This window comes from Carettochelys insculpta, chromosome 2 (genome assembly GCF_033958435.1).
Source record: "Carettochelys insculpta isolate YL-2023 chromosome 2, ASM3395843v1, whole genome shotgun sequence".
Classification (NCBI taxonomy): domain Eukaryota; kingdom Metazoa; phylum Chordata; order Testudines; family Carettochelyidae; genus Carettochelys; species Carettochelys insculpta.
In genome coordinates this window covers 199,526,170-199,549,719 of record NC_134138.1, presented here as the reverse complement: position 1 = coordinate 199,549,719, position 23,550 = coordinate 199,526,170, and the positions used below count along the sequence as shown (strand labels likewise).

Here is a 23,550-nt window from a genome sequence, read left to right as displayed (position 1 = left end):
AGAATCTGGCTTTTCTGTGGTTGGATGTCTGTTTAAATGCTATTCCAATATGGCTAGATTCAAAATCTCCACACCTCAGTCCTTCCAGTTTCATACAGCTGGGGGTGGGTGGTGAGGAGGGCTTTTTAGTTTTAATTAGCAGCTTCACCTTTGGACAAGCAGCAGCTTGAATCATAATTTCAAAGCTTTCACGCTCCCCCCGTGTTGCCTGGAGGAAGCCACTCGATGTGAACAACAGAAGGGGATTAATGCTTCACTAAGAAGCCTAAAAAGCCCCCTGGGGATGTACACGGGAATACAGGTGCTTTTCGTCCCTCGAATGAATGTTCGCCACTTCACTCACATGTGATCCATGGAATGCTGCATCATCAACTAGCAGGTCCCAGCTACTATCATTACTTTTTCTGGTAACTGCCACTACACGCACCAGAGCTGCTTTCCTGACAGATGAGGCAAAGTCCCCAACAATCGAAGGATAGTCAGACACTTGGGAACTGGAAACAACGTTTCCCTGTCTTTTACTTGATGTATGCATTAAAGGCTTTGCTGTAGCACCACAGCCAAAGCAGGTCTGTCCAAGGCTGAGGCAAGTGTGGATACAACTTCTACCAAAGCCCTTGCTCTATCATGCACAGACAGCAAGGGGCACAGAAGGAGGCCCGAAGGGGTTCACGGGAAGCTGATACAAGAGCAAATAGGCTGGGCACACTGGCAAAGTGGAGGTGACAAAAGTGCAACACAAAGCAAGAGGAATTCAGAGAAGTAAGGAGGGGCAGAGTTACACACAGCTTAGGAGGAGATGACAAGAAGCCAGCATTTGATGCACCAGAGAATGGGGAGCTAAGGAGTGGGGTGGTGGAGTGATGTCCATTGATTTGATCACAAGGAATAAGACTTACGTCAGTGAATGCTGAAATGCAGTTAGGGCTAAGGTAATAGCATACATCCAACCCAAGTTAATTTCAGTGTTTTTCAAAAAAGCAAATATTCTTATTTATCTGGGAGGGACTACGTGCACTGGACAGGTGGATGCACTAATAACTTTCCAAGGACATGGGATAAGTAAAAGGTAAACAGTCTGTTCTTCACGCACTCTCAGCAGACTATCGAGGGAAAGCATGGATGGAAGATGCAGAAGGCTAAAGCAAGTCCAATTTCCCAGCAGTTAGCCTGACATCCCAAAGGAGATGGGCCACAGTCTGCTTTCTGCTCCCACTTCACATCCAGAGTAACTCCACTGAGGTGCTACACTGCACTCTCAGAAATCCAGTGAGGAACACCATATGGACCCTGGGTTTTAAAGAGGGATGTCGGGCTTTGATGAAGAGACTGGTCTCCAGCAATGCCCAGAAACTGGGTATTAATGAGGAGAATGGACAGAAGGTAAATGCCACATCAATAATGGCATTTTACATGTCAAATGAATGTTTACTTAAAAAAACATCCAAGTAGTTCACTAGGTTGTAGAGCTGAACACTTCAGTCATTTCTGTCAAACTAACCTGTGAATACATGTTGATTCTTTAAAAAGACTTGGGCTCCAGCTCAAGTAAATTACATCGTAATACTGGCAAAGATCCTCCCAGGCAATCCAGAAAATCCCTACAAAGAAAACACATTTTTTGTTGTTTGCCAAACTTCTTTGCTCAACTTATTTTGTGGGGCCACGAAGAGACACAAGCACCAAAGCATGTAGGCAATTCACTCCTGAGAATCTGCATGCCAAAGGTCCACATTGTTCACTTACCCCAGCCTAAGAACAATCTCCACCACAGGCCTGGTTGATAAGCCAAGAGAGACAAAAGCTGACACCGAGGCATCATCAGGCCATTGTCTCTGCTGATCAGTTAGGCCTCTGCTTTTCTTCAGCAGAAAGAATAGTTTGCATTCTAAGTGATAAGCAAAAGGTGTAATCCTTGTGCCCTCCTACAAGTGGCTATGTTAATCACTCCTGTGTTGCCCCTATTTTCTCAGGAGTCTCAAAAGTTAGAAAAATTTTATAGGTAACCTTCAGGTTGCGCAATTTAGCTACCGATTTCTACCTATTCAGCTGAAGGTCCATCAGAGAGATGACATCACTTGTCCAGTAGAACAAGCTGTTACTCGGAGGAAAGTACATGTGGTTTTGTTTGAGATCTTTCCCTGGCGTTCCACTTAATACTCACTTGGATTTTGCTTCATCATTACAATATTCACCTGCAGTCATTATGCTTTCCCAGATCACCCAACTGCAACCACAGCGAACACTATTACAAGCTACTGAAATCATGTTCCTTGAACTCTCCACATGCTCCCAGTACTGTAACAAGCTGATAATCCAGATGAATTTTAGGCTTATCGTACAAAGAATATCCATAGTCATGGCAATTGTACATTTTGACAGCAAGACCAGTCACAGCCAAATCCAATCATAAAAAGTAACATCCTTACAAACGTACTTCAGAGCCAAGGGATTTAAATCCAAGTACTGTTAAGTGATGCATTAATAAATGAATAACCTGCAATCCTTCCCTGAAGATTATAAAGCCACAGTGTCAAGGGGAATTGCTGTTCACTAACCAAAAATGTTTTTCCACCTAGCTATTTACACCATACTCCTCAAAATAGAATCTCGTTGCCTTTGTGTCCATTTTTTTGTGAAAAATATGACCACTGACCAGAGAAAGGTTAATTAATTACAGTGGGGCAGACAAGAGACACCACTGTTATCATACAGGGAAAAGAAAAAAATGAAATCCCTACGCTATTTCCAAAGTGGAGCAGCTATTGTAGCATTGGAGAACTGGCTGATTTGGTGGCAGTATTTTGCCCTGTCACATGGGAAGTCCACAATGATTTCCTTGATGCAGTGTACTAAGTTCTCCCTAGGGAAAGCTAGGGCAACATGACAGTACCTGGTATTGTTAAAGCAATCTCTCCACATGATTATGTAGTAGTCTTGTTGACCTTAAAGAAATCGCAGCCACTTACAGACATCCAGTCAACAAATGCATACAATTAAAGCCATGTGTATACTGAAGTATAGCACATGGAAAAAATCTTGAAATCTCAATTACAGATAGCAAGCATTCCTTGGGAGAAAGAAAACAAAACATTTCTTACGAAGACTGAATGGACATGTATTTCTGAAGGCTAGGAAAACAGCTAATGAAGTACCGAAGAGTCCACTCACGTATTAGTAAACCATATTATGAAGTTTCTTAATATTAAAGATGGGCAAAGACACACTAGCTTAAAAAAGGAAAATAGAGTACAAAGAAATAACCTCCTAATTTCACACATACTACATGACCCAGTTGACTTGAAATTTAGTCAATTTTGAAACATGAGTTTAAAGTAAAAGGAACTTCCTTCCTGATTTTGCAAGACACGAAGGGCAACCTTGTTTACTTTCTTTTGTCCTGTTGCTGTGTGAAAACAGTGAAACTGACCACTCACATATTTGCTCCTAATTACTCAAACTGAGAAGAGATCATTGTTCCTAAACTTTCAATTATATCATCCTTATATATAAGAAAAGAAAGAAAGGTCAACCGGGGTGGGGAGGGAGTGTGTATTTTTAAATACTTAACATCCTTTACATTCATTTTACCATTGTCTATTTTTTGAGCTGTTCGTGGATCAAAGTTTAAGTATTTTTTTAGCTCTGGGGTCCAATTTGTCATATCATTTTCACTGTATCTTCCTTTCCAGCGTAAGTGACTCCATGGATTTTTCAACTGGAGAAATCGAAGCCCCTAGAGAAACATTAAATAAATAAATCTCTGGTTTATCTTGTCAAGATAACAGTGAACATATTCTTAATGTTACCTAATAGGTACACAAATTAAACACTTAGGCTGCATCTACACTACAAAATAACTTTGAAGTAAGGGGCTACTTCAAAGTAGCCAGCAGAGCATGTACGCACGCTTTTCCTTACTTCAAAGGAAACTTCGAGGTAAGGAAGTCTAACTTCAAAGTCACTACTCCATTCCCACGAATGAAGGGGTGCCCTACTTCAAATTTTAACCTAGAAGTAGGGGGTATGTAGATACTCAGCTTTGAAGTTGCTTACTTCAAAGTTACTTTTGTAGCGTAGACACAGTCACAATGAAATACGTTAATTTTTTTTTTTTTAGAATAGCTTGATAAAGCTCCTGAAGATAATTAGCCCCTTCTTCAAGCCAATCTCCATCATTCTCAGGGCATTCGTGTTTTATCTACTATCTACTAAAACAGGTTACAGGAGTGTAAAAAGCACCCAATACAAAGCTTCTTGTTTTACTGGATACCTTGTATTCTCTAATATCCAGAACAGCATATGCATGGGTTGGAACTAGACCCCATTTCTCTCCTTCCTCTTCAGACATCACTCCAGTGGCTGTTGTGATAAGGACATCGCCTTTGTGAAATCTGGGTGGTTGGGAAGAGGAATGAAGCCAGCTTAGTTTATGAGCAAATGTAACGATATAACACTGGTTTATTTTGCATTTACTGAATACTAAACGGTCTACAAGCAGTTGTATTGTTAAGAAAAACTTTGCAAACCTGGAGTGCACATAAATCTTTTTCCCAAGGAGACAAATTATTTGTGTAAGCTCAATAAAGAAGTATAATAGTGATTTTTCAATATTTAATATCAGGCTCTGATAGGAAAATTACTGGTGTCGTGAAAATGTGTTAGATTCAGTTTTATACTGAATCATTTATTAAAGACAGTCACTGAAATAAATCTTCCAACCAAGACATTGTTCGATCCTTTGACACTAATCAGTTGCTATATACATCAAACATATTCATAAGCATCTGCACTTATGATCTTGGGGACAAATTTTCTAAGAACCAGAGGATGAAAAGCACATAATTCCACATTCCTACATCAGTCTGTTCACCAAAAAGGCTGGGTTAGCATCAGGGCACATAGGTAGTTTCTGAACAGTTAGCCCCCAATGCCTAAATGCAGAGACAGATCAGAAGAGTGACTGCCAGCATACTGGGAGGTCATAAATCTGCTGAAGAAAATGTGACGTCTTGTGTGTCAGGCACACAATGTTTGCTTGTTTTGATGGTCAGGCCAAACCAGTATTCCTTTCCCATCACATTGGTGCTCTGCCTTCCTTGGCAATGAGAATAAAGTGGTTGGCTAAGTAAGACGCTTCCTAATTTGGTGAAATAGAAATAGGGGACCCAGTTTTTCCTCTGTTAACAGAGCCCCCTTGTTTCTCCATTAGCCTCTCCTGTCAAAGGCATTGCTAACTCTCTTCCTCCACTGGACTTCCTAGGACAGGGCACAAAGGCGCTATGAAGGATTCTATGTGGTTGGACCACAATGCGTGTTTTCTGACCTAGTGACAAAGACCTTTCACATTTTAATCACTGTCATATAATTAATGCATCAGTTTCACTGACACACTTTTGTCACCAGGAAAAGAAGAACAAGCCTCTACCTCTGATAGAGCATTCGGAAAGAACTGTCCTTATTGAAAGCCTGGTTGTCAGAGTGCATAGCTATCCTCTCAGGTATCCAGCCAGTCAGTGCATGGAGATCGATGTTCTGAAATGCAAGCATATTTGGTCAAAAGACACACATTAAGCTGTCTCTGAGTGTATTTTAAAATGCTTTATATTAAATGTGTATACTGTACATACAGAGCTATACGCCCTCACTCCACACTTAAGAGCTATATTTCATTAGACAAGGCTGTACTTAAGCATAAGAAAAAGATTTTCTCAAACAAGTGTCTTCATAATCCAGTATTGTCCATGGGTGTGTTTTTAGAGTACAATTATCAGTGTTCCAAGCTCATGATTTCAAATTCCGAGCACACAGTTAGGTCCCAAAATGACCCTCTGTCATGTCCTGCCACACACAAATTGCACCTTCATCAGTTTAAGCTTTTGCTTATCTGCAAGACACAACTGGCTCTACATGGTGAAAAGACATGCACGATAAAAGCAATTTCAATTTAACTAGCACTCATCCATTTTCAAGTGCAATACTAGGTTTCACATCAATACTTCAAATAAAAAGCTTCCCCCCCTCCTTTTCCTGTTCCCTCTTCCAAATAAGCAGGGCTATGAAAACTCAAAGAAATGCCTCCCAAGTTGTCTACGGCCAGTACTGACAGGTCTTGGAGAACAGTGAAGGCATTTGGAAATACTTCTCTGATTATTCAAAAAAGGAGATGCATCATTAAGAGCTGGAGGTTCTATGTTTTATTGAAACAACTGCTAGAAGTTGAGTTGTTCTCTCTCATTCACAACTCTCCTGTCTTCAGAAATTGCATGTTATGTAGTGACTTGAACAAACTTAGTGTAGATCCGCGGTGTCCAATATGCTGTCCATTTGCCAGGCATGGCAAACCGAACAGCGGGGTGTGGCGAAGCAGCTCGTTAGAGCTGCCACCCCTCCAGGCACATGCCCCACCACTTAGTGGGACAAGCGTGTGGCAGCAGCGACAGAGGTGTCTCCTCCTGCGGCTCACTCAGTGTGGGGCCAGGGGGCACAGCACGGTGAGTCACTGGCAGTTTGTTTGTGTGTGTGTGTGTGTGTGTGTGTGTGTGTGTGTGTGTGTGTGTGTGTGTGTGTGTGTGTGTGTGTGTGTGTGTGTGTGTGTGTGTGTGTGTGTGTGTGTGTGTGTGTGTGTGTGTGTATCGGGTGAGGGAGAGGAGCGGCAATTGTTAAATTTCTTTTGGACACCAATGCTACAGATTTTTCTATTGTTACTCTCTGTGCAAGACCAAAACTCAGCAAGAAATTCTGACAAACCAACTCCAAGGATCAAAAGAAGCCGAGTAACCAAAATAAAAAGCAGTGAAGTTTGGTTTTCAAGACAGACATCAACAGGCTATCAAAAAACTCGGCAAATACAATTTAGATGAGGTTACTATAAGGTGGGTGCATAACTGGCTGGATAACCGTACCCAGAGAGTAGTTCTTAATGGTTCTCAAGCCTGCTGGAAAAGTATAACAAGTGGGGTTCTGCAGGGGTCTGTGTTAGGACCGGTTCTGTTCAATATCTTCATCAATGATTTAGACATTGGCATAGAAAGTACGCTTATTATGTTTGCAGATGATACCAAGCTGGGCGGAGGTGCAACTGCTTTGGAGGATAGAGTCATAAATCAAAATGATCTGGATAAATTGGAGAAATGGTCTGAGGTAAACAGGATGAAGTTTAATAAGGACAAATGCAAAGCGCTCCACTTGGGAAGGAACAATCAGTTTCACACATACAGAATGGGGAGAGATTGTCTAGGAATGACTATAGCATAAAGGGGTCTAGGGGTTATAGTGGACCACAAGCTAAATATGAGTCAACAGTGTTGCAAAAAAAGCAAACATGATTCTGGGATGCATTAACAGGTGTGTTGTGAACAAGACACGAGAAGTCATTCTTCCGCTCTACTCTGTGCTGGGTAGGCCTCAGCTGGAGTACTGTATCCAGTTGTGGGCACCGCAGTTCAAGAAAGACGTGGAGAAATTAGAGAGGGTCCAGAAAAGAGCAACAAGAATGACTGAAAGTCTAGAGAATGTGACCTATGAAGAAAGGCTTAAAGAATTGGGCTTGTTTAGTTTGGAAAAGAGAAGATTGAGGGGAGACATGATAGTGGTTTTCAGGTATCTAAAAGCGTCATAAGGAGGAGGGAGGAAACTTGTTCTTCTTGGCCTCTGAGGATAGAACAAGAGGCAATGGGCTTAAACTGAAGCAGGGGAGGTTTAGGTTGGACATTAGGAAAAAGTTCCTAACTGTCAGGGTGGTCAAACAGTGGAATAAATTGCCAAGGGAGATTGTGGAATCTCCCTTACTGGAGATATTTAAGAACAGGTTAGATAGATGTCTATCAGGGATGGTTTAGACAGTACTTGGTCCTGCCATTGGGGCAGGGGGCTGGACTTGATGGCCTCTTGAGGTCCCTTCCAGTCCTAGTATTCTATGATTCTATAAAACTTGGTATGATGAGAAATACGCTGCCAGAGTTCAAATGTTAGGAAGCATTTCTTCACATGATTAGAAACCCAAGTCTGCTCTGCAAAATAGGTCCAGTTCTCTATGCACATGTTTTGCCTCTCAGATTAAGTCTGAGCATTATTTAGTGTGGTTGCTAAAGAAATTACTAGGTGAATACCAAATTACATAACTATGTACCTTAGTATTATTTGACAGAACAATCTCACTTACACATGTACATATTAGCACCATGTGTAGAAGAGCACTAAAATGTTTGATGTGCTCCTCCCCTAGCCAATACCTCAACTTAATGAGGAGGAATGTCTCTTACATATACAAATGGCACTGAAGACCAAGAGGGTTATTTCTGTAAGGCACAAAACTACAATTCTATGAAACATAAAAGAGCCCCAGTGAAACTTCTCAAAATAACACACACATACTTTGCAAGTTTGGAGCCTATTTTTGAAAAGACGTCTGTGTATATCTGTATCCACAAGCTCTCTCACTGAAATGCAGTTCCCCCATTTTGAGCACAGTTAAGCATATGCATAAGCATTTGCAAAGTCAGGGTCATGGTCTGTAGCATATGTAATCTGAGAGATGCTAAAAGCAACTTAACTTATATTTACTAAAACCATCAAAATACCTTTTAAAGTGTGTGTGAACACAAATCCAGACAGCAACATAAAAAAAAAAGTCATTCTTATCCCCAGACAATGTATTTAGATCTTTTCACTATTCACCAGAAGGAAAAATGTGCGCTATGGGATGATCAACATGGACATTTTTGCTTCTTGTGAAGAATAATCTGGTACTCACAGAATTCGATCCAGGAAAATCATATCCACCCATGACCTTCATGTAAGCTTTTTCTATCAGGGACACCCACAATTCACTTTTATTGTTGGAATAAGAACAGAGAAGCTCTCCATTGTGATCTACAGGTAACTGGTCATCTATTATCACCTGAGCAAAATAAGCAAACAGAAATCATTATAAGTGCGATCAAACATTTTACACTATTCTCAAAGGACAAAAGTCCTCAGAAATTCATTCTATTTCATATAGCTGCTGTCAGACCGTGAGGAAACTGAACACTGTTCCCTAACTTAAAAACACAATTCATAACAGCAGTGTGCCCTAATAGATAAAACACTGAATGGGGACTCAGGTGACCTTGATCCTATTCCAAGCTGTGCCACTGGTAGGCTTGGTGACTGTGGACAAATCACGTCACTTCAAGTCTCACTTTCTCCATCTGCATGATAGGATAATACCATGGAACTCTATAAAACTGTTTGAGATCTACTCATGGAAAGGCTTATATAAAAGTGAGGTAATATTACTAAATGCATAGAACCCTCCCGCCCACTCAGTCAATTAGAAATATGGATAGTTATTAATCTGAGGGGACAATGGTATGAGACACCATCACCTCCATTAAAAGTTTCTTTATGCCTTGCAACGATTGGTAGTTTTTCCTCTTCTCAAAAGGATCATCTGCATGGTGGTGGTTTTAAAACAACATCTCTCATTTTAAAGCCAGGCAGACTAGCATGTGAGTTTTTACTCCAAAAATGGTCTGTAATGGCTTCATAAATCTTAGCCTCATCTTGACACTGTCATTGGTGCAGACCATTAAAGAAGCACAAGTTAATGGCCCAACCTTAAACTTTTGTGCGATTAACCTTCCTCTCCAGTCACTTCAATGGGACTGACATGAAAAAGGACATTCAGCTAGCTAGGGGCTCTTTGGTATGTAAAACTTAGCTGGCCTGATGTGCTCAACACACCACAGTTGATGTGATATTTATTTAAACGTATCTTTGGAAAACTAGTAACTCACTGACCCTTAACATTCCCATGTGACAGAGGTGTGATTAACCTACAAACACGTATATGTCAAAGAGGGGAGGGATAACTCAGTGGTTTGAGCATGGACCTGCTAAATCCAGGGTTGTGAGCTCAGCCATGGAGGGGGCCAAGTGGTCTGGGGCAAATAGATTTAAAAATCTGTCAGGGATGGTACTTGGTTCTGCCAAGAGGGCAGGGGACTGGACTCAATGACCTCACAAGGTCCCTTCCAGCTCTGTGAGATGCATATCTCCATATTACAGAGGCAACAAATGTGAACGTAAAATGTATTTAAACCAGGTATTCAGAGAAAGTTGATAAACAGGTTTTTCCAGACAAAGGAAACAGGATACCGCTGCAAGCCAGGTGTGGCTAAAGACAGTGGGCTAGTCATGTGTATTAGAGATTGCAGAGAGATCATTTGCACTGTAAAAATCACAAGCAGAGGGTGACATCAACACAGCGGCTACCTCTGTAAACCTGGTCTGTACACTCAACAAGGGAAAAGCAACTGTCCCTGGGATACACTCAAGAATACATCTCAAGAGTTAACTGAACCTCTAAATTATCCTTCATCTAAGGAGACAAAGAAACCAAGTGCTGAGAGCTCCATGTGCAGGGTCCTGGCTAAAGAATGGACCAGGCATGCTGGAAGAATGGTGGCGGGGAGCCAAAATGTCTTTGAAACAAAGACTCTGACTGAGTTTTAGTCTTAGAGGCATATTTTTAATTGTTTGTTTGAAACTATTTCTGTTCTTACTGCTTATATTTGGCATCACAAACTTATTTATCACAAACTTATTTTCTTTTGTTAATAAACTTGTTTTACTTTTATCATAAACCAACTCAATGCTTTGACTGAAGGCAAGAGTTTGTCAGCCCCCATTGTATCAGCTGCTGTGTACTGTCTCTTTAAAGGAGCAGCATATTTGATAATGTTTTGTGGTGCTAAGGTAAGAGGGGCTGAGCACTGCAGAGAAAGATGTTTTTGGGAAGAACCTGGAACTCTGAGGGTGCTGATGTTACCCTCCAAGGTGTAACCAGGCTGCTGAAAGTAAGGGAAGGCTCTTGGCTACAGAGCATGCTGCTGGCATCAGGGCTCTGAACCAAAGCTGTACAGAACAGAGGAAACCAGTCTTACAGGGCAGCTGGTGGCAAAATTCCTTACTGCTCTGCATTGAGCCTCAGAGCACCATGGCATGTTTACAGGATCAGGAATCTATGCCACATTACACATTATGTGACCAGAATGAACTATAGGAAGATGGAATAACTGCATATGCTTTCCAATAAATGAAAAGACTTCTTACTGAGAAATAGAACACAGCTTCTTAATGAAACAGAATAAGCTTTTAAGTATGATTCAAAAAATCATAGTTGAAGCTAATTACCTTTCTAGGGACACCATTGATATGAAGTTTTACCATGTACTTTCCACATGGATTATACTCTGGCTCTCCTTTTTTATTCTGAGGGTAAATAATGCTATTAGAAAAAGGAAAAAAAACCAGCTGTGAACATGGTGCATGTATACATACTGCAAGAGGTTTACAAACATTACATCAAATTAATCTGTTTTTGGATTCAAATTACTAAAATTTCTATGTAAATCAGAGCATGAGAGACCTAACTCGATTTTCATGTTTTAGTTTATATTTCAAACAACATTTGCATGCATCATTCATTCCTCAGTAACCCACAAAGTCAGTTATTCACAATCAAAAGAAATGTATACAATTATATATTATTGCTTGAATGGTAAAATACACACTATTTCTATGCACTGCAAATCAAAGACTGTTACAGAAGAGTTAAGGTTTTAAGAGAACATTGCTCAAGGGATAAGGTAATATGAGAAAATGAATGGCATTGGCTTGGACAAAAACGTGCAAAAATCTAATTTTGATTAAAACAAAGTTAGAAAACTTAGACCTGGATCCTACAGCAACAGATAGCTAAGCTCATCATCACAAGATCAGGACTTCCGTTGACAATGTTATCTCAATTCTATATAGCATTAATGCTGAAGCAAGAGGTTAAATGAAGCACCTATTTTGCAGCAGTTGGCTTAGTAAAAGATGAATGAAGCATAATTAAGGAAGGTAAAAGTATAATGAAATAACCTCCCGCCCCAGAACAGCCTAATTTTCCCAAAGAGGAATGTTTAAAGTTAGGGTCCAAAAACCATATTCACCATCTATTAAAAGGTGGTTTCATTTTCAGAAGTGCTGAGCCCCACAAATTCCAGTGGCATTAACAGAAGTGGCAGGTGCTCAGCACCTTTGAAATGGGGACATTTTTATTCATGCGCCCAAATATGAATTTTGGAGCCTAACTTAAGGCCGGTAACCTTGAAAATTTTGAACCAAGACACAAATTTTGACTTCCTACACAACATAATTGAGATATATGTCTGTTTATGAACGAGCTTAACATAAACCAAAATTAAATTGTCACATGCATAATACAGCCATCTATCTGCTTTAGCCAATGTTAAATAGACACCGGCTTTAAACAGGGCACATAACTGACAGGATTTTCAACAGGAATGGCTATTCACCTTGTAATCAACTTTTTGTTGAATCGTCTCTCATATGCTGCGCTGATAGCTAGTGATGCCACAAAAGAACAATCCGATACTATTGTCTAGGAGCAAAAGACACTAGTGAGTGTTGAATAGTTAATGTTTAACAGGGAAGTTCAATCAGAAACGCTTTCAACAAGTTAAAGAACTTCTGAACCAAGAGAGGTGAAGACATTCCCAAAAGGTTGGAGAACCTAAGTTTCCTCACAGCTGAAACCAGAAAAACAGGGTGTCTGCACTGGCCTGTAATCAATGCAATTGTCACTTTAGCAGGTCTTGTGAAGACATGTTAAATCAATGGGTATGTGCTTTCCTAGCTATCTGTGTACTCCACCTCTCCAAGAATCATTACAAGAAGTCGACAGAAGAGTGTCACTTGTCAATATGGAGCGGTGTAGCTTCATCAGTAAGTGGCTCTGAATATACCCACTTCTGTTATGTTATTCACATAACTGAAGTTGTGTAAATAACAAAAGAAAGAAATTAACTGGCTGAGGACCAGAGACAGATGCTTACTAAATGTCCGCAATAGGAAGTATGGGAAAAATCTCTAATTTCAGAGGACTGTGTGATATAATACTGGGACAGATAATACACGGTTTTGCCACAAACCTCCACCACTCTCAGTGGTCTGATTTTGATTTCTATTTCAGGAGCCTAAATTTAAATTTACTTGCACAGAATTTGGTTTTTCATTTGTCAGGACTAATTAATTTTGTTTGTCTCCAGATTGCAAATAGAGCAAGAATACAGCTACTTGGACTGGTAGAGCAAATGTTGCCAACTACAAAATTATACCAACCTCAATGCAAAGTCAATTTCTTTGGTAGAAAAGAAAAAAACTTAAGTTGTCACTAACCTTCCCTAGCTAGGGTTAAAAAAAACAAAAATATGGTTTAATATGAGTTACGCTTTAATTGACAAGTGTGTAATATGCTACTGTTAGCTAACGAAAGGGCCGACTTTGCTCCTACTATTCATAAATCCATGGAAGTAAGTGGAGCTGGAAAGAGATTAAAGCTAGATGAATTGTGGGCTTTGCCATCTTGTAGCTGGTGGTAAGGTAGAACAGATTAGGTTAGGCTAGACAGGACGCACTCCAAACCTCACCTTACTGTTGCTTCAAAAACCCACTGTATGTGTCACCCCTCATGTATGATCCCCAACACTTATTTTCATTCTCACTCTTAACATGTCAGATCCTCTTCACAGAAGCTAGAGTGCTCTGCCACAGGTCCTGTTTTGCCTTATGCTTCCAGCAGTGCATAGATCAAGGGCTCTTGATTCTTAGAGGTCTGAAGAAGGCAGCTATCTTACATATCTGTTATAGGTAGCTCTCTTTTTCCCCCACAAGAAATAATGGGGATGTGCTCAAAGCATTCTCTCACTCACCTATGACAATTCTGTTTTTGCCTAAATAGTGTACCTTTTTACAATGACAGGTTATACAGTACACATTTTTGTACATAAAATAAAATACTGGAAAAAAAATGTAGAATTCTGCTACCAGTGTTTCCCAAAGTGTGGTATGCGGCAGAAAAATTACTAAAACTCACGTGACAAGCACTGGGACGGCACTGAGAGAGGGGGTATGCTGATAAGGCCAAAGTCCCAAAAGGGAAACACGAATGTTTTCAATCTGGGAAACACTGCGTTATAATAATAAAGTATAAAACAGTGTGAACTGTCATTCTCCTTCAGATTTACAGTCCTCATAACTCTTCTGAGGTGGGGAAGGAATAGCTCAGTGATTTGAGTATTGGCCTTGTAAGCCCAGGGTTGTGAGTATAATCTTTCAGGAGGCCATTTAAGGGCCTGGGGCAAATAGATTTAGAAAAAAATAAACTGTTGGAAGGGTGTGCTTGGTCCTGCCAAGGGGGTAGGGACTGGACTCAATGACCTCTCAAGGTCCCCTCCAGTTCTATCAGGTATGCCTATGGTGTACAATGGTCACATTTGCCATTCCCACCTATAATTTCCCTCTGCCTATTCTTACATTCATAACTAAATAAAGTAAGGCTGCCAAACAATTAAAAATCACACTTGATCATGAGATTAAAAAATAGTCATGATTAATTGCAGTTTCTTTTGCAATGCTAAATACCAATTTAAATGTCAATATTTTGAATGTATTTTCCACATTTCAAATGCTGATTTTAACTACAACCACAGAACCAAAGTGTACAGTGCTCATTATTTTTGATTACAGATACTTGCATTGTAAAAAGAAAACAGTATTTTTCAAGTCGACTCATTCAAATATTGTAATGCCATCTCTTTATTGTGAAAGTGGAACTTACAACCGCAGATTTTTAATATAATACACTGCAAAACCAAAACAATGCAAAACTTTAAGTCTACAAGTTGAAGCATCATCAAGAGGCATAAGAATGGTTAGCATACCTGGTACATAAATACCTTACAATGCCTACAGCAATAGTGCCATGTGAACATCTGTTCTCACTTTCAGGCACCATTGTAAATAAGAAGTGGCCAGTGCCATCTATTCTTCATTCTCATCTTTGATCGCCATCTGCTTCAGTTGCCATTTCCTACTAATATTCCTAATTGTCTTATACACCTCGCTGGTCTTACATTCGCCATAATAATAAAACACAGAAGTGCTCATGAACAGGGAGAAGATTGTGCAGCGATGGACAAGATATTGCACCGATTTATACAAAGCACAGTTGTCCCCGAGTGTCTCAGAGAGACTGATTGAAGAATTGAAAGAGATATCTCCCCCGACCATTGACAGCGAGACCGATATTTCGAAGGAGGAAGTAGAAAAAGCAGTGAAACAACTAAAGAATAACAAGAGCCCTGGAAATGATAAGATCACGGGAGAGATGATCAAATACGGTGGAGAAAGCATGATTAAGGAAATACACCAACTATGTAGTATAGCATGGAAAGAAGGGAAGGTGCCTAAGGAATGGACAAGATCTGCGTTACTGACAATACCCAAGAAAGGAAGAACATTGGAGTGCAAGAACTACAGAACGATTGCCTTAACAAGTCATCGAGATAAGGTGCTGCTGATGATACTGACAGAGATTAAGATCGCAGACAGAAGAACTGATAGCAGACGAGCAAACAGGGTTCAGAAAAGACAGAAGTACCATACAGCAGATATTGGCACTAAGACTGATAGTGGACAAAGCTTGACGAAAGAACAAAAACCATATGCACTTGCTTCATCTATTTTCAAAAGGCATTTGACAGCAGAGCTCAGAAAGTGACTTGGGCGGTATTGGAGTCATACAGAGTGGATGGCAGACTGACACGGTTGTTGAAAGATATCAATGATAATGCGGATTCAGCAGTGAGAACATGCGGGGAGTTGGGAAGTTGGTTTAAAACAAGTAAAGGTACGAGACAAGGAGATACAATATTGCCAAGTATCTTCATCACACATCTGGAAAGAGCGATGGACAAGATCAAGGAAGAGGTAGAAGGGATATCTGTGCACAAGAAAAGAATTAACAACTTGAGGTTCGTGGATGATATAGATATCATTGAGGAAGATGAGGAGAAGCTAGTGAAAATGGTGCAGGTGTTAAAGAAGTGAAGCAGTACGGACTGATTATGAACATCGACAAAACAAAAACAGTGGTATCTGGAGATAAGGAAATAGGAAGGAAGATTAGTGTCAATGGTATTGAACTAGAAAATGTACAGAAGTTCACATATTTGTGGAGCAACATAACATATGATCTAGACCGTAAGAAGGAAATAGCAACTAGAATAGCAAAAGCAAGAGCAAGTTTGAAGGTGACAGATAAGATCTGGAAAAGCAAAGCAATTAGCTTAAGAATGAAGCTGGGCGTCTTGAAAACGTGTGTATTCATCAGCATGTTGTATGGATGTGAGACATGGGTGATAACGAAAGATTCGAAAAGAAGAATATTGGCTTTCAAAAGGAGTCGTTATAGAAAGATTCTGAGAATAGGATGGATGCAGAAGGTCACCAATGAGGAATTATATAGGAAGATACAGCCAAAAGAGAACCTGCTGCAGAAGGTTATAAAACAGAAGCTACAACTATTTGGGCATATCTGCAGAAGAACGTTGAACGAAAAATCAAAACCCTAGTATTCGGCATAATGGATGGTTCGAATAGGAGAGGCAGACCCCACAGAGAATGGACAGATTATGTGGTAGATTTGTGCGGAGCTAGTCTACAGAAACTAAGCCACTCTGCACTGGATAGGAAAGATGGAAGGAAATAGTGAAAGAGGCACCACACACCAACGGACGCTGAGCCCACGGTTATTGATGATGAGTGCCATCTCCCATAAATGTAAGCAAACTCATTTGTTTGAGCAATTGGCTAACCAAAAAGTAGGACTGAGTGGACTTCTTTGAAGTGCATTAAAATATTTCTTTTATTTTATGGTTCATATGTGTAATCATAACACACAATGAGCCCTGTGCATTCTGTATTGTATTATAATTGAAACAAACATTAGAAACTGTAGAAAATACATTCAAAAATACTTAATTTTAAATTGGTATAGGTTAAAACTCTCTAAATCAGAACTCTGGTCTCAAAGTATCTGTGGGCTGGCAGGATCATGGATGTTCCTGGACCAAAAGAACCCTGACGGTTGGGAGCCTGATAGCAGAAAGATCAGGGATCAAAAGCGCTGGCAGGGCTGAGTCCAGCCAGACTGTCAGAAGGGAGGCCGGAGTTGACATTCTCTGGTCCAGCAAACTTCCTCAACTGGAACTGGTCAGGTCCTGAGGGAGGTCTAACCTGTACTCTATTATTGTTTTATTGTATTTTTGTTTAACAATGCAATTCATAAGGTTTTTTTTAAAATCTAGTTAATTTGCTTTGCATTGCATTAATCACATACATTCACTACAACTGACTGCTCTAACAAAGTCAAATGGTTCCCAGTGAAATCAAACGTAGGTTTTAGAACGCAGCAAAGCAAAGTTCTCCACTTTCTACGTTTTAACGAGCACCCCAACTTCACAAGACCCCAAACTCACTCTATAGTTATCAGAATAGCTGTTGTAAAGTTTATTTTTAGAAACTACTCACCTGCTTTATGCTGAAACTTGACACGGTATAAATCATTGTAGGGTTATTTGTTAGGTCATCTGGCCGCACCCACTTGGCAAATATTGCCTTTTGTTTGGGTGACAACGGTAACTTGCCGCATTTATCTCTGGATTTAAAAATAATTTTAAAAATAGTTCAAATTAACTAAAGACAGATCAGAATCAAATTTGCTATAGTATATCCCATTATGCTTGCAGAAGTCAGACATTACTCAGCCATGTCCATTGCTCAGTAAGTGGGGAAAGACACTAACAGAAAATATTGAAATGCTAACTACCATTTTGTTCCACTAGCCATTGTCTTTGAAAACTCATGAAAGGAGGAAGAGATTCCAGAAGACGGGAAAAGGGCAAGTATAATGCCAAGCACTCTTTCTTGTAACTCTGCAGTTGGGCAGCCATCCATAAGTGTTCAAATGCTGCCCAGATAATTAGCAGAGTACTCAGAGCTGGCAGCATCCATAAGCACATTTCTACTGGTGGTGCACATCCAAACATGCCTTGGTGTATGTAAAAAAAATTATTCCATAGATGGATGGAAAAATTAGAGGGAACATTGGAGTCAATATATAAAAAAGGGAGAATAAGGCCAACCAACAGAATTATAGACCAACAGGCCTAACTTCAACACCCAGAAAGAGCAAATCATGAAACAATTTGCTAATATCTACAATATAATAAGGTGGTAAGAATCAAAATGGATTTGTTAACAATAAATTCTATCAAATCAATTCAAAAGCTTTCACAAATTGTCTAGGAAGATTCTGGAAGGTCCTTAAGGAAAGTTTCAAACATACAACAGTCAGGAATGGTCTAGTTATTACTAGTCCTGACTTGACTGTATGACCTATTGCGGTCCCTTCCAGTCCTAAACATCTATGATTTATGACATGTGGAAATACAGTCACAAAGTAGTTTAAGTTAACAGTCTCAAAAAGCTAGTAATTATTTGGAATATAGAATTCTAAATTTTTGGCCTTCTCCCATATAAAACCAAACAAGAGAGTAGAATTCCAAAAGTCATCTTAAACAAGAAATATTAATTGTTTTGTTTACTGGTGTTGAACCAGCACACGGAGAAGTTGACTCATTGCTGAGCTATTCCACACTGGGCCTGGCAGATTGCAAGATACTTGATCATAGCTCTCAGTTCCCTATCTCCCCATTCTGTCATTGAACTTACATTTATAAGTTCTCCATAGCCTATCACATAACTGAGCTAAAAGCAATGTTTGCCCCAGTGCAATTTCCTTTCCCAAGGAAGCTGCTGCATTACAAGTTGCTGTTCTCATAATAATATTAATACCTATGTTTTATATAACACATTTCATTGGTGTATCCCAAAGGGCTTTATAAATAGGTCAAGATCACTACCCTCATTTTACATGTGGGGAAACAGAGGCATAAAGAGGTGAAGTGACTTGCCCATTGTCATCTAAACATGCTACATGCAGAACCAAGAATAGAAGCCAGGCCTCCTAAGTCCACGTTGAGTGCTCTATCCCTGGGGTGAGCAAAGGGTGTGTGTGTGTGTGTGTGTGTGTGTGTGTGTGTTAGGGGGGTACAGCATGATTGGCTGTTGGGTCTCAGGACTTCTCTCATGAAAAAATGTTAAAATATGTAATTGTTTTTATGTATATGTATTCACATTTACACAGTGATTAATACAGTTTTTACATTCTACAGACTTATTTTCTTAAGGGTGCTGAAAGGGTTTTTTTGTTTTTTGTTTTGTTTTTTTCATATGAACATAAATTCCCATCAGTTTGGATTACATTAGATGGGTTGGGGGGCCCAACTAATGGCAGGGATGAAAACTGGGGCCTGATATAAAATGTTTGCTCACCCCGGCTCTGTCTATTAAACCACATTTCCACTCTAGAGAGAAACTAAAGCTACCCTCTGAAATTATATGGAGAAGATGTCAGGCTTACATAAAAAGCCACACAACCCTCTCAAGTCCAAAGATTTCTGTCAAGCTGGAATTACAATTACATAAGACAAGGTGAAAGAACACAGCACAGTAGGATCAACACGCACAAAGCAAAACCAGGCTCAGAGAGTACAAAGGAGCGCCAGACTTTTCAATTAATAGATAGTTTAGGTTTCCAACCTGCCACACTTCAATGAGACCTCATTTTCATAAGCTGGGAATGCGGCACTTTCTGGAAGTCAGGCTCCATTATGGTGTGTCTAGTGTGGCATGCAGAATTTGAGACACCCCAAATCCATAGTCACTTTTGAAAATCATGGCTGAGTTTTAAGCCAGCTTTGCATGTAACTCCTCAATTTCCACTGTTACCACTGTTCTATGGTCAGACTAACCTTGTGCAACTGGCACACAACGGGATGGCGAAGGTTAAAAGCTGAGCTACAGCCTTTAATTACTACTTCAACAATCTGCAGTTTTGAGAAAGAAAATGTAACGAAGACAGGAAAAAGTTGAACAGCAACGAGCAAAAATAACTTGACCAATTGACGTTCACTTACGAAAACGGCACTGGAAAGGCAAACCGCTCCCTCAGGTCAACTCTCATGAATGGGACATACTCAATACCATTGATCTTTGATGTCTTTCTGTACATGACAAAATGAGAACAAGGCTGTAAATGTCAAAGTGGGAAACAACATTCAAAACTTAACACGTTCCAGAGCACACCACCAAATTTGGTAACGAAGGCAATGAAAAACGGAAGCCAAGAAATGGTGGACTGGAGGATAGGTGACATTCTGCCTCAAACTGAGAATAACTACAAGGTCGACATCTCCAAAGTTGGAGTGCTTAACTGGGCTGGGCACCAATCTTGCCAAGACATGCACAAAAGCAGGCCAATGATCCTCGTTAGCTGCACAACAGTCAGTTGCCTGCATATCAATCTGTAGCACTGAGACCTAAGACCTTAAAATACATGTTTGTTTAAAGATACTTTCAACAATATCTTTAAATTCCTGTTTTCACAAAATTATTCCACTGGAAAGCCCCACCCCAAACAAACAATGGCATTTTAAAGAGATTTTTTTTCATATTCATCCACTTTGATCAATCAGTTGAATATTAAAAGGTACAAATGACAACAATGGATGTATTTATTAGCATATTTGTAAAGAGATAGTCAAGTGCAGACAGAACTATAGATGTGGGTAGGGGGATGTCTACCAATCAAATCAGGAACAATCAAGAAATTTGTGCAAATCAGATGTGACCGTAAACAAGTTTCATAGACACCTTCTGAACAATAGGTAGTCAAACTACAATATTTTCAAAACAAAAGATACAAAGCAATTAAACAATTTGAAGTTCTATTTGAAGCTTCTAAAAGGTTTACATTTCACAAATATCAGTTACAACTAAAAACCAAACTTGCTTTTAAAATGAAACATGTTCATACAACTTCACAACTTTTCCAACACAAACATATTTATGTTGTTAGGGTCCAATCCAAAGCCCGTTGAAGCCAGTGTCTTCAGGAGGCTTTGGATCATGCTTTAAGTTTATAGGATTCAACCCTGCACAATGCTGGGCACTACTAACTTTGACTAAAATCTTATGTATGGGTTAAATCTCTCTAGCACAGCACCCTCAGGACCTGACTGGTGCTGAACCAGAGAATTTGACAAACCACAGATCAATATTGTCTAGCATATTCCAACGCTCCCACTGCTTACTGGGCTCTTGGAAGATATTTATGGGTAAATTACAGCTAAATAACCGCACAGAACACAGAGGCAGGACTGGTGGCTGTAAACAAATTTTAAGGCTTGTGCTATGCTATAGCTGTAACCTGAAATAATTTATGCAATTATTTTGAAATAAGCAGCTATTTTGAAGTTACCTCTACCCCTCATGTGACAAAGGGGTGCTGGAGTACTGTGCTCAAAGTAGTGCTGCTGTTCTGAGTGCATTGTTTCGCTGCGGAGTTGCTATTTTGGAATACATCTGTATGCCAAAATAGCAACGATAGCGTAGCCATAGGCTAAGGGACTGCAGGAAACTTGGCCACACCCACAGTAAGTGGAAGTCCAGCTAACTAAAATGATGTCTGATTGCGGATGTAGCCAGACTAGCGAGACTCAACTTGTATCTGTTTGACAATGAAGCTAAAATGCCTTTGTTTAGACAGCATCTTTGAAAGGATTTGTCTGCACTGCATTGCTCCACAGTTTGGTCTACGGGGCTGTGAACAGCAGTATTCACCAATGAGCTGCATGGTAACTCTAGCAGCTGGATGTTGTGGGTGCTAAGTAAAAAGATCCTGGTTCATGTTAATGCAGGTCCATTCCAACTGGGCTATATTAAAACACAAACTAGAAACCCTATCAGTTTGTAGATACAGCATCTACCCAGGAGAGTTAACAGCACAGAATTGTAGTCATACCTCTGAAGTCCAAAATGTGGGTTACTTTAGACAGATACACTTGGAGTTTTTTATACTTATAATTTGAACCCAGGATATTATCTATTAATTGTTGAACACTCAAGTATGCACAGTTTGTATCTGCTCCTACTCCCACCAAAGTCAAACACAAGGAGGAGTGGGCCCCAAGTAAAGGTCCAGCCCTTCAAAAGGATAACGAGGGTCTCTGTAGCTTACAGGATCAGGCCCATAGATCATGGGTGGCCAGAACAGTAATGTATAAAATGTCAACTACTAGCAAAAAATTAAAAAAAGGCAACTTTTCTTCTGCATTGTAAAGTTTCAAAGCTGTATTAATCTGGTGTTCAGTTGTAAACTTTGCAAGAACAACCATAACGCTCTGTTCAGAGTTAAAACATTTCAGAGTTATGCACACCTTGGAAATGGAGGATTTTCATAACAGGTTCTGTTGTACTGTGCTAATACTTAAGAACAGGTTAGATAAATGTCTATGAGGGATGGTCTAGACACTACTTGGTCCTGCCATGAGGGCAGAGGGCTGGAATCAATGACCTCTCAAGGTCCCTTCCAGTCCTAGCATTCTATGAATGTTACAAAAATAGTTCTCCTGCCTCCTTAAGAGCGACCAATGAAGCCAAACCCAAAACACCCAGCCCTCCTTCCCCGCACATTAAATCAGTTATATCTCAATCTAAAGCTTTGCACTAAATCTACATGAACAATAAAATTAGGCAAAATTGGACTCTCTCTTACCTGAGCACTTCGATCTCCTCTGCAGTATATCTCTGACCTTGAGATTCACTAGCCTGCACTGGTCTGATGGTCTGTGGTTTATCATTCAAAGAAAAATCAGGACCCAATGGAAAGAACATTCTGACTGGCTGATTTGGTTTAGCAGCAGCTTGCTTGTCTTTCTGAGATGGCTTTGACATAGATTCTTTCAGTGCTTCTGCTCTAAAAACAAATATTTTATGTTTACAACAACAACAAATGTATGGTTTAATTATTGATTTGCCTATTTTTCCATAGAATTAACATCAGATGGGGAGACAGACAAAACCATCTACTTTGTTCTTGCTAAGGAAGTCACTTCACGTAGATGTGAAATGCTTACTCAGGAAGTTCCTGATGCCAGCATCTCTCTCTACTTTTCCTGTTCTAAGAATGGCAGAAAAAACACACCAAAATTAATTAGTATAAAAACAACTGTGGAGTAACTCATTTTCAAGTTGCTGTCCGTTTTAAAAGTATGGTAGTTGGAGGCTGTGTATGAGATTGTATATGTTTTTGAATCCAAACATAAAAATCAAAATCCATTAGAATGTTCATTATATTCATGTGGATATGAAGATACTTAATATGTCCTGTTGAGATGAACAAGGATGTAGAAATAACATCTGCCAGAACTCAAAACATTACAGACTATATTTTAATGTCAACTACAGAACTGATTTAAAACAGAGTTATTCTGGATTTATGCCTGTGTAACTGAGATTGGAATCTGGCCCACTAAGTCTACTCTATACACTGATACACCTACAGATTAAACGAAAGGTTTTAATTTTTCCCTGCATCAAAGCTCCACTCCATGCAAGGCAGGGGTTGACTGAGTGATGGCTTGACACCAACATTAGTTAGTTACAGCAGCCAAGGTGCTGCTCTAATTTATTCTGCTGGGGACCTCAGGGTCCTGGTGTCAACAGAGAACTGACATTGTGAAACCCCAT

At 39.8% G+C, this 23,550-nt stretch overlaps 1 protein-coding gene across 3 annotated transcripts in view; it reads right to left on the bottom strand.

The window, feature by feature from the left end:
- The window catches only part of CAPN7 (calpain 7), a 53,835-nt gene that overhangs the window by 16,630 nt on the left and 13,655 nt on the right, over positions 1-23,550 (bottom strand). For all 3 annotated transcript variants that reach the window (XM_074988298.1, XM_074988301.1, XM_074988300.1), the window contains 10 exons: positions 22,577-22,777; positions 19,938-20,024; positions 17,428-17,554; positions 12,351-12,436; positions 11,182-11,275; positions 8,756-8,902; positions 5,429-5,535; positions 4,274-4,394; positions 3,592-3,736; positions 1,502-1,601 (listed from right to left, as the gene is read on the bottom strand). In XM_074988298.1, the coding sequence (XP_074844399.1) occupies positions 1,502-1,601; positions 3,592-3,736; positions 4,274-4,394; positions 5,429-5,535; positions 8,756-8,902; positions 11,182-11,275; positions 12,351-12,436; positions 17,428-17,554; positions 19,938-20,024; positions 22,577-22,777 (1,215 nt within the window). The remainder of the gene's footprint in view (positions 1-1,501; positions 1,602-3,591; positions 3,737-4,273; positions 4,395-5,428; positions 5,536-8,755; positions 8,903-11,181; positions 11,276-12,350; positions 12,437-17,427; positions 17,555-19,937; positions 20,025-22,576; positions 22,778-23,550) is intronic.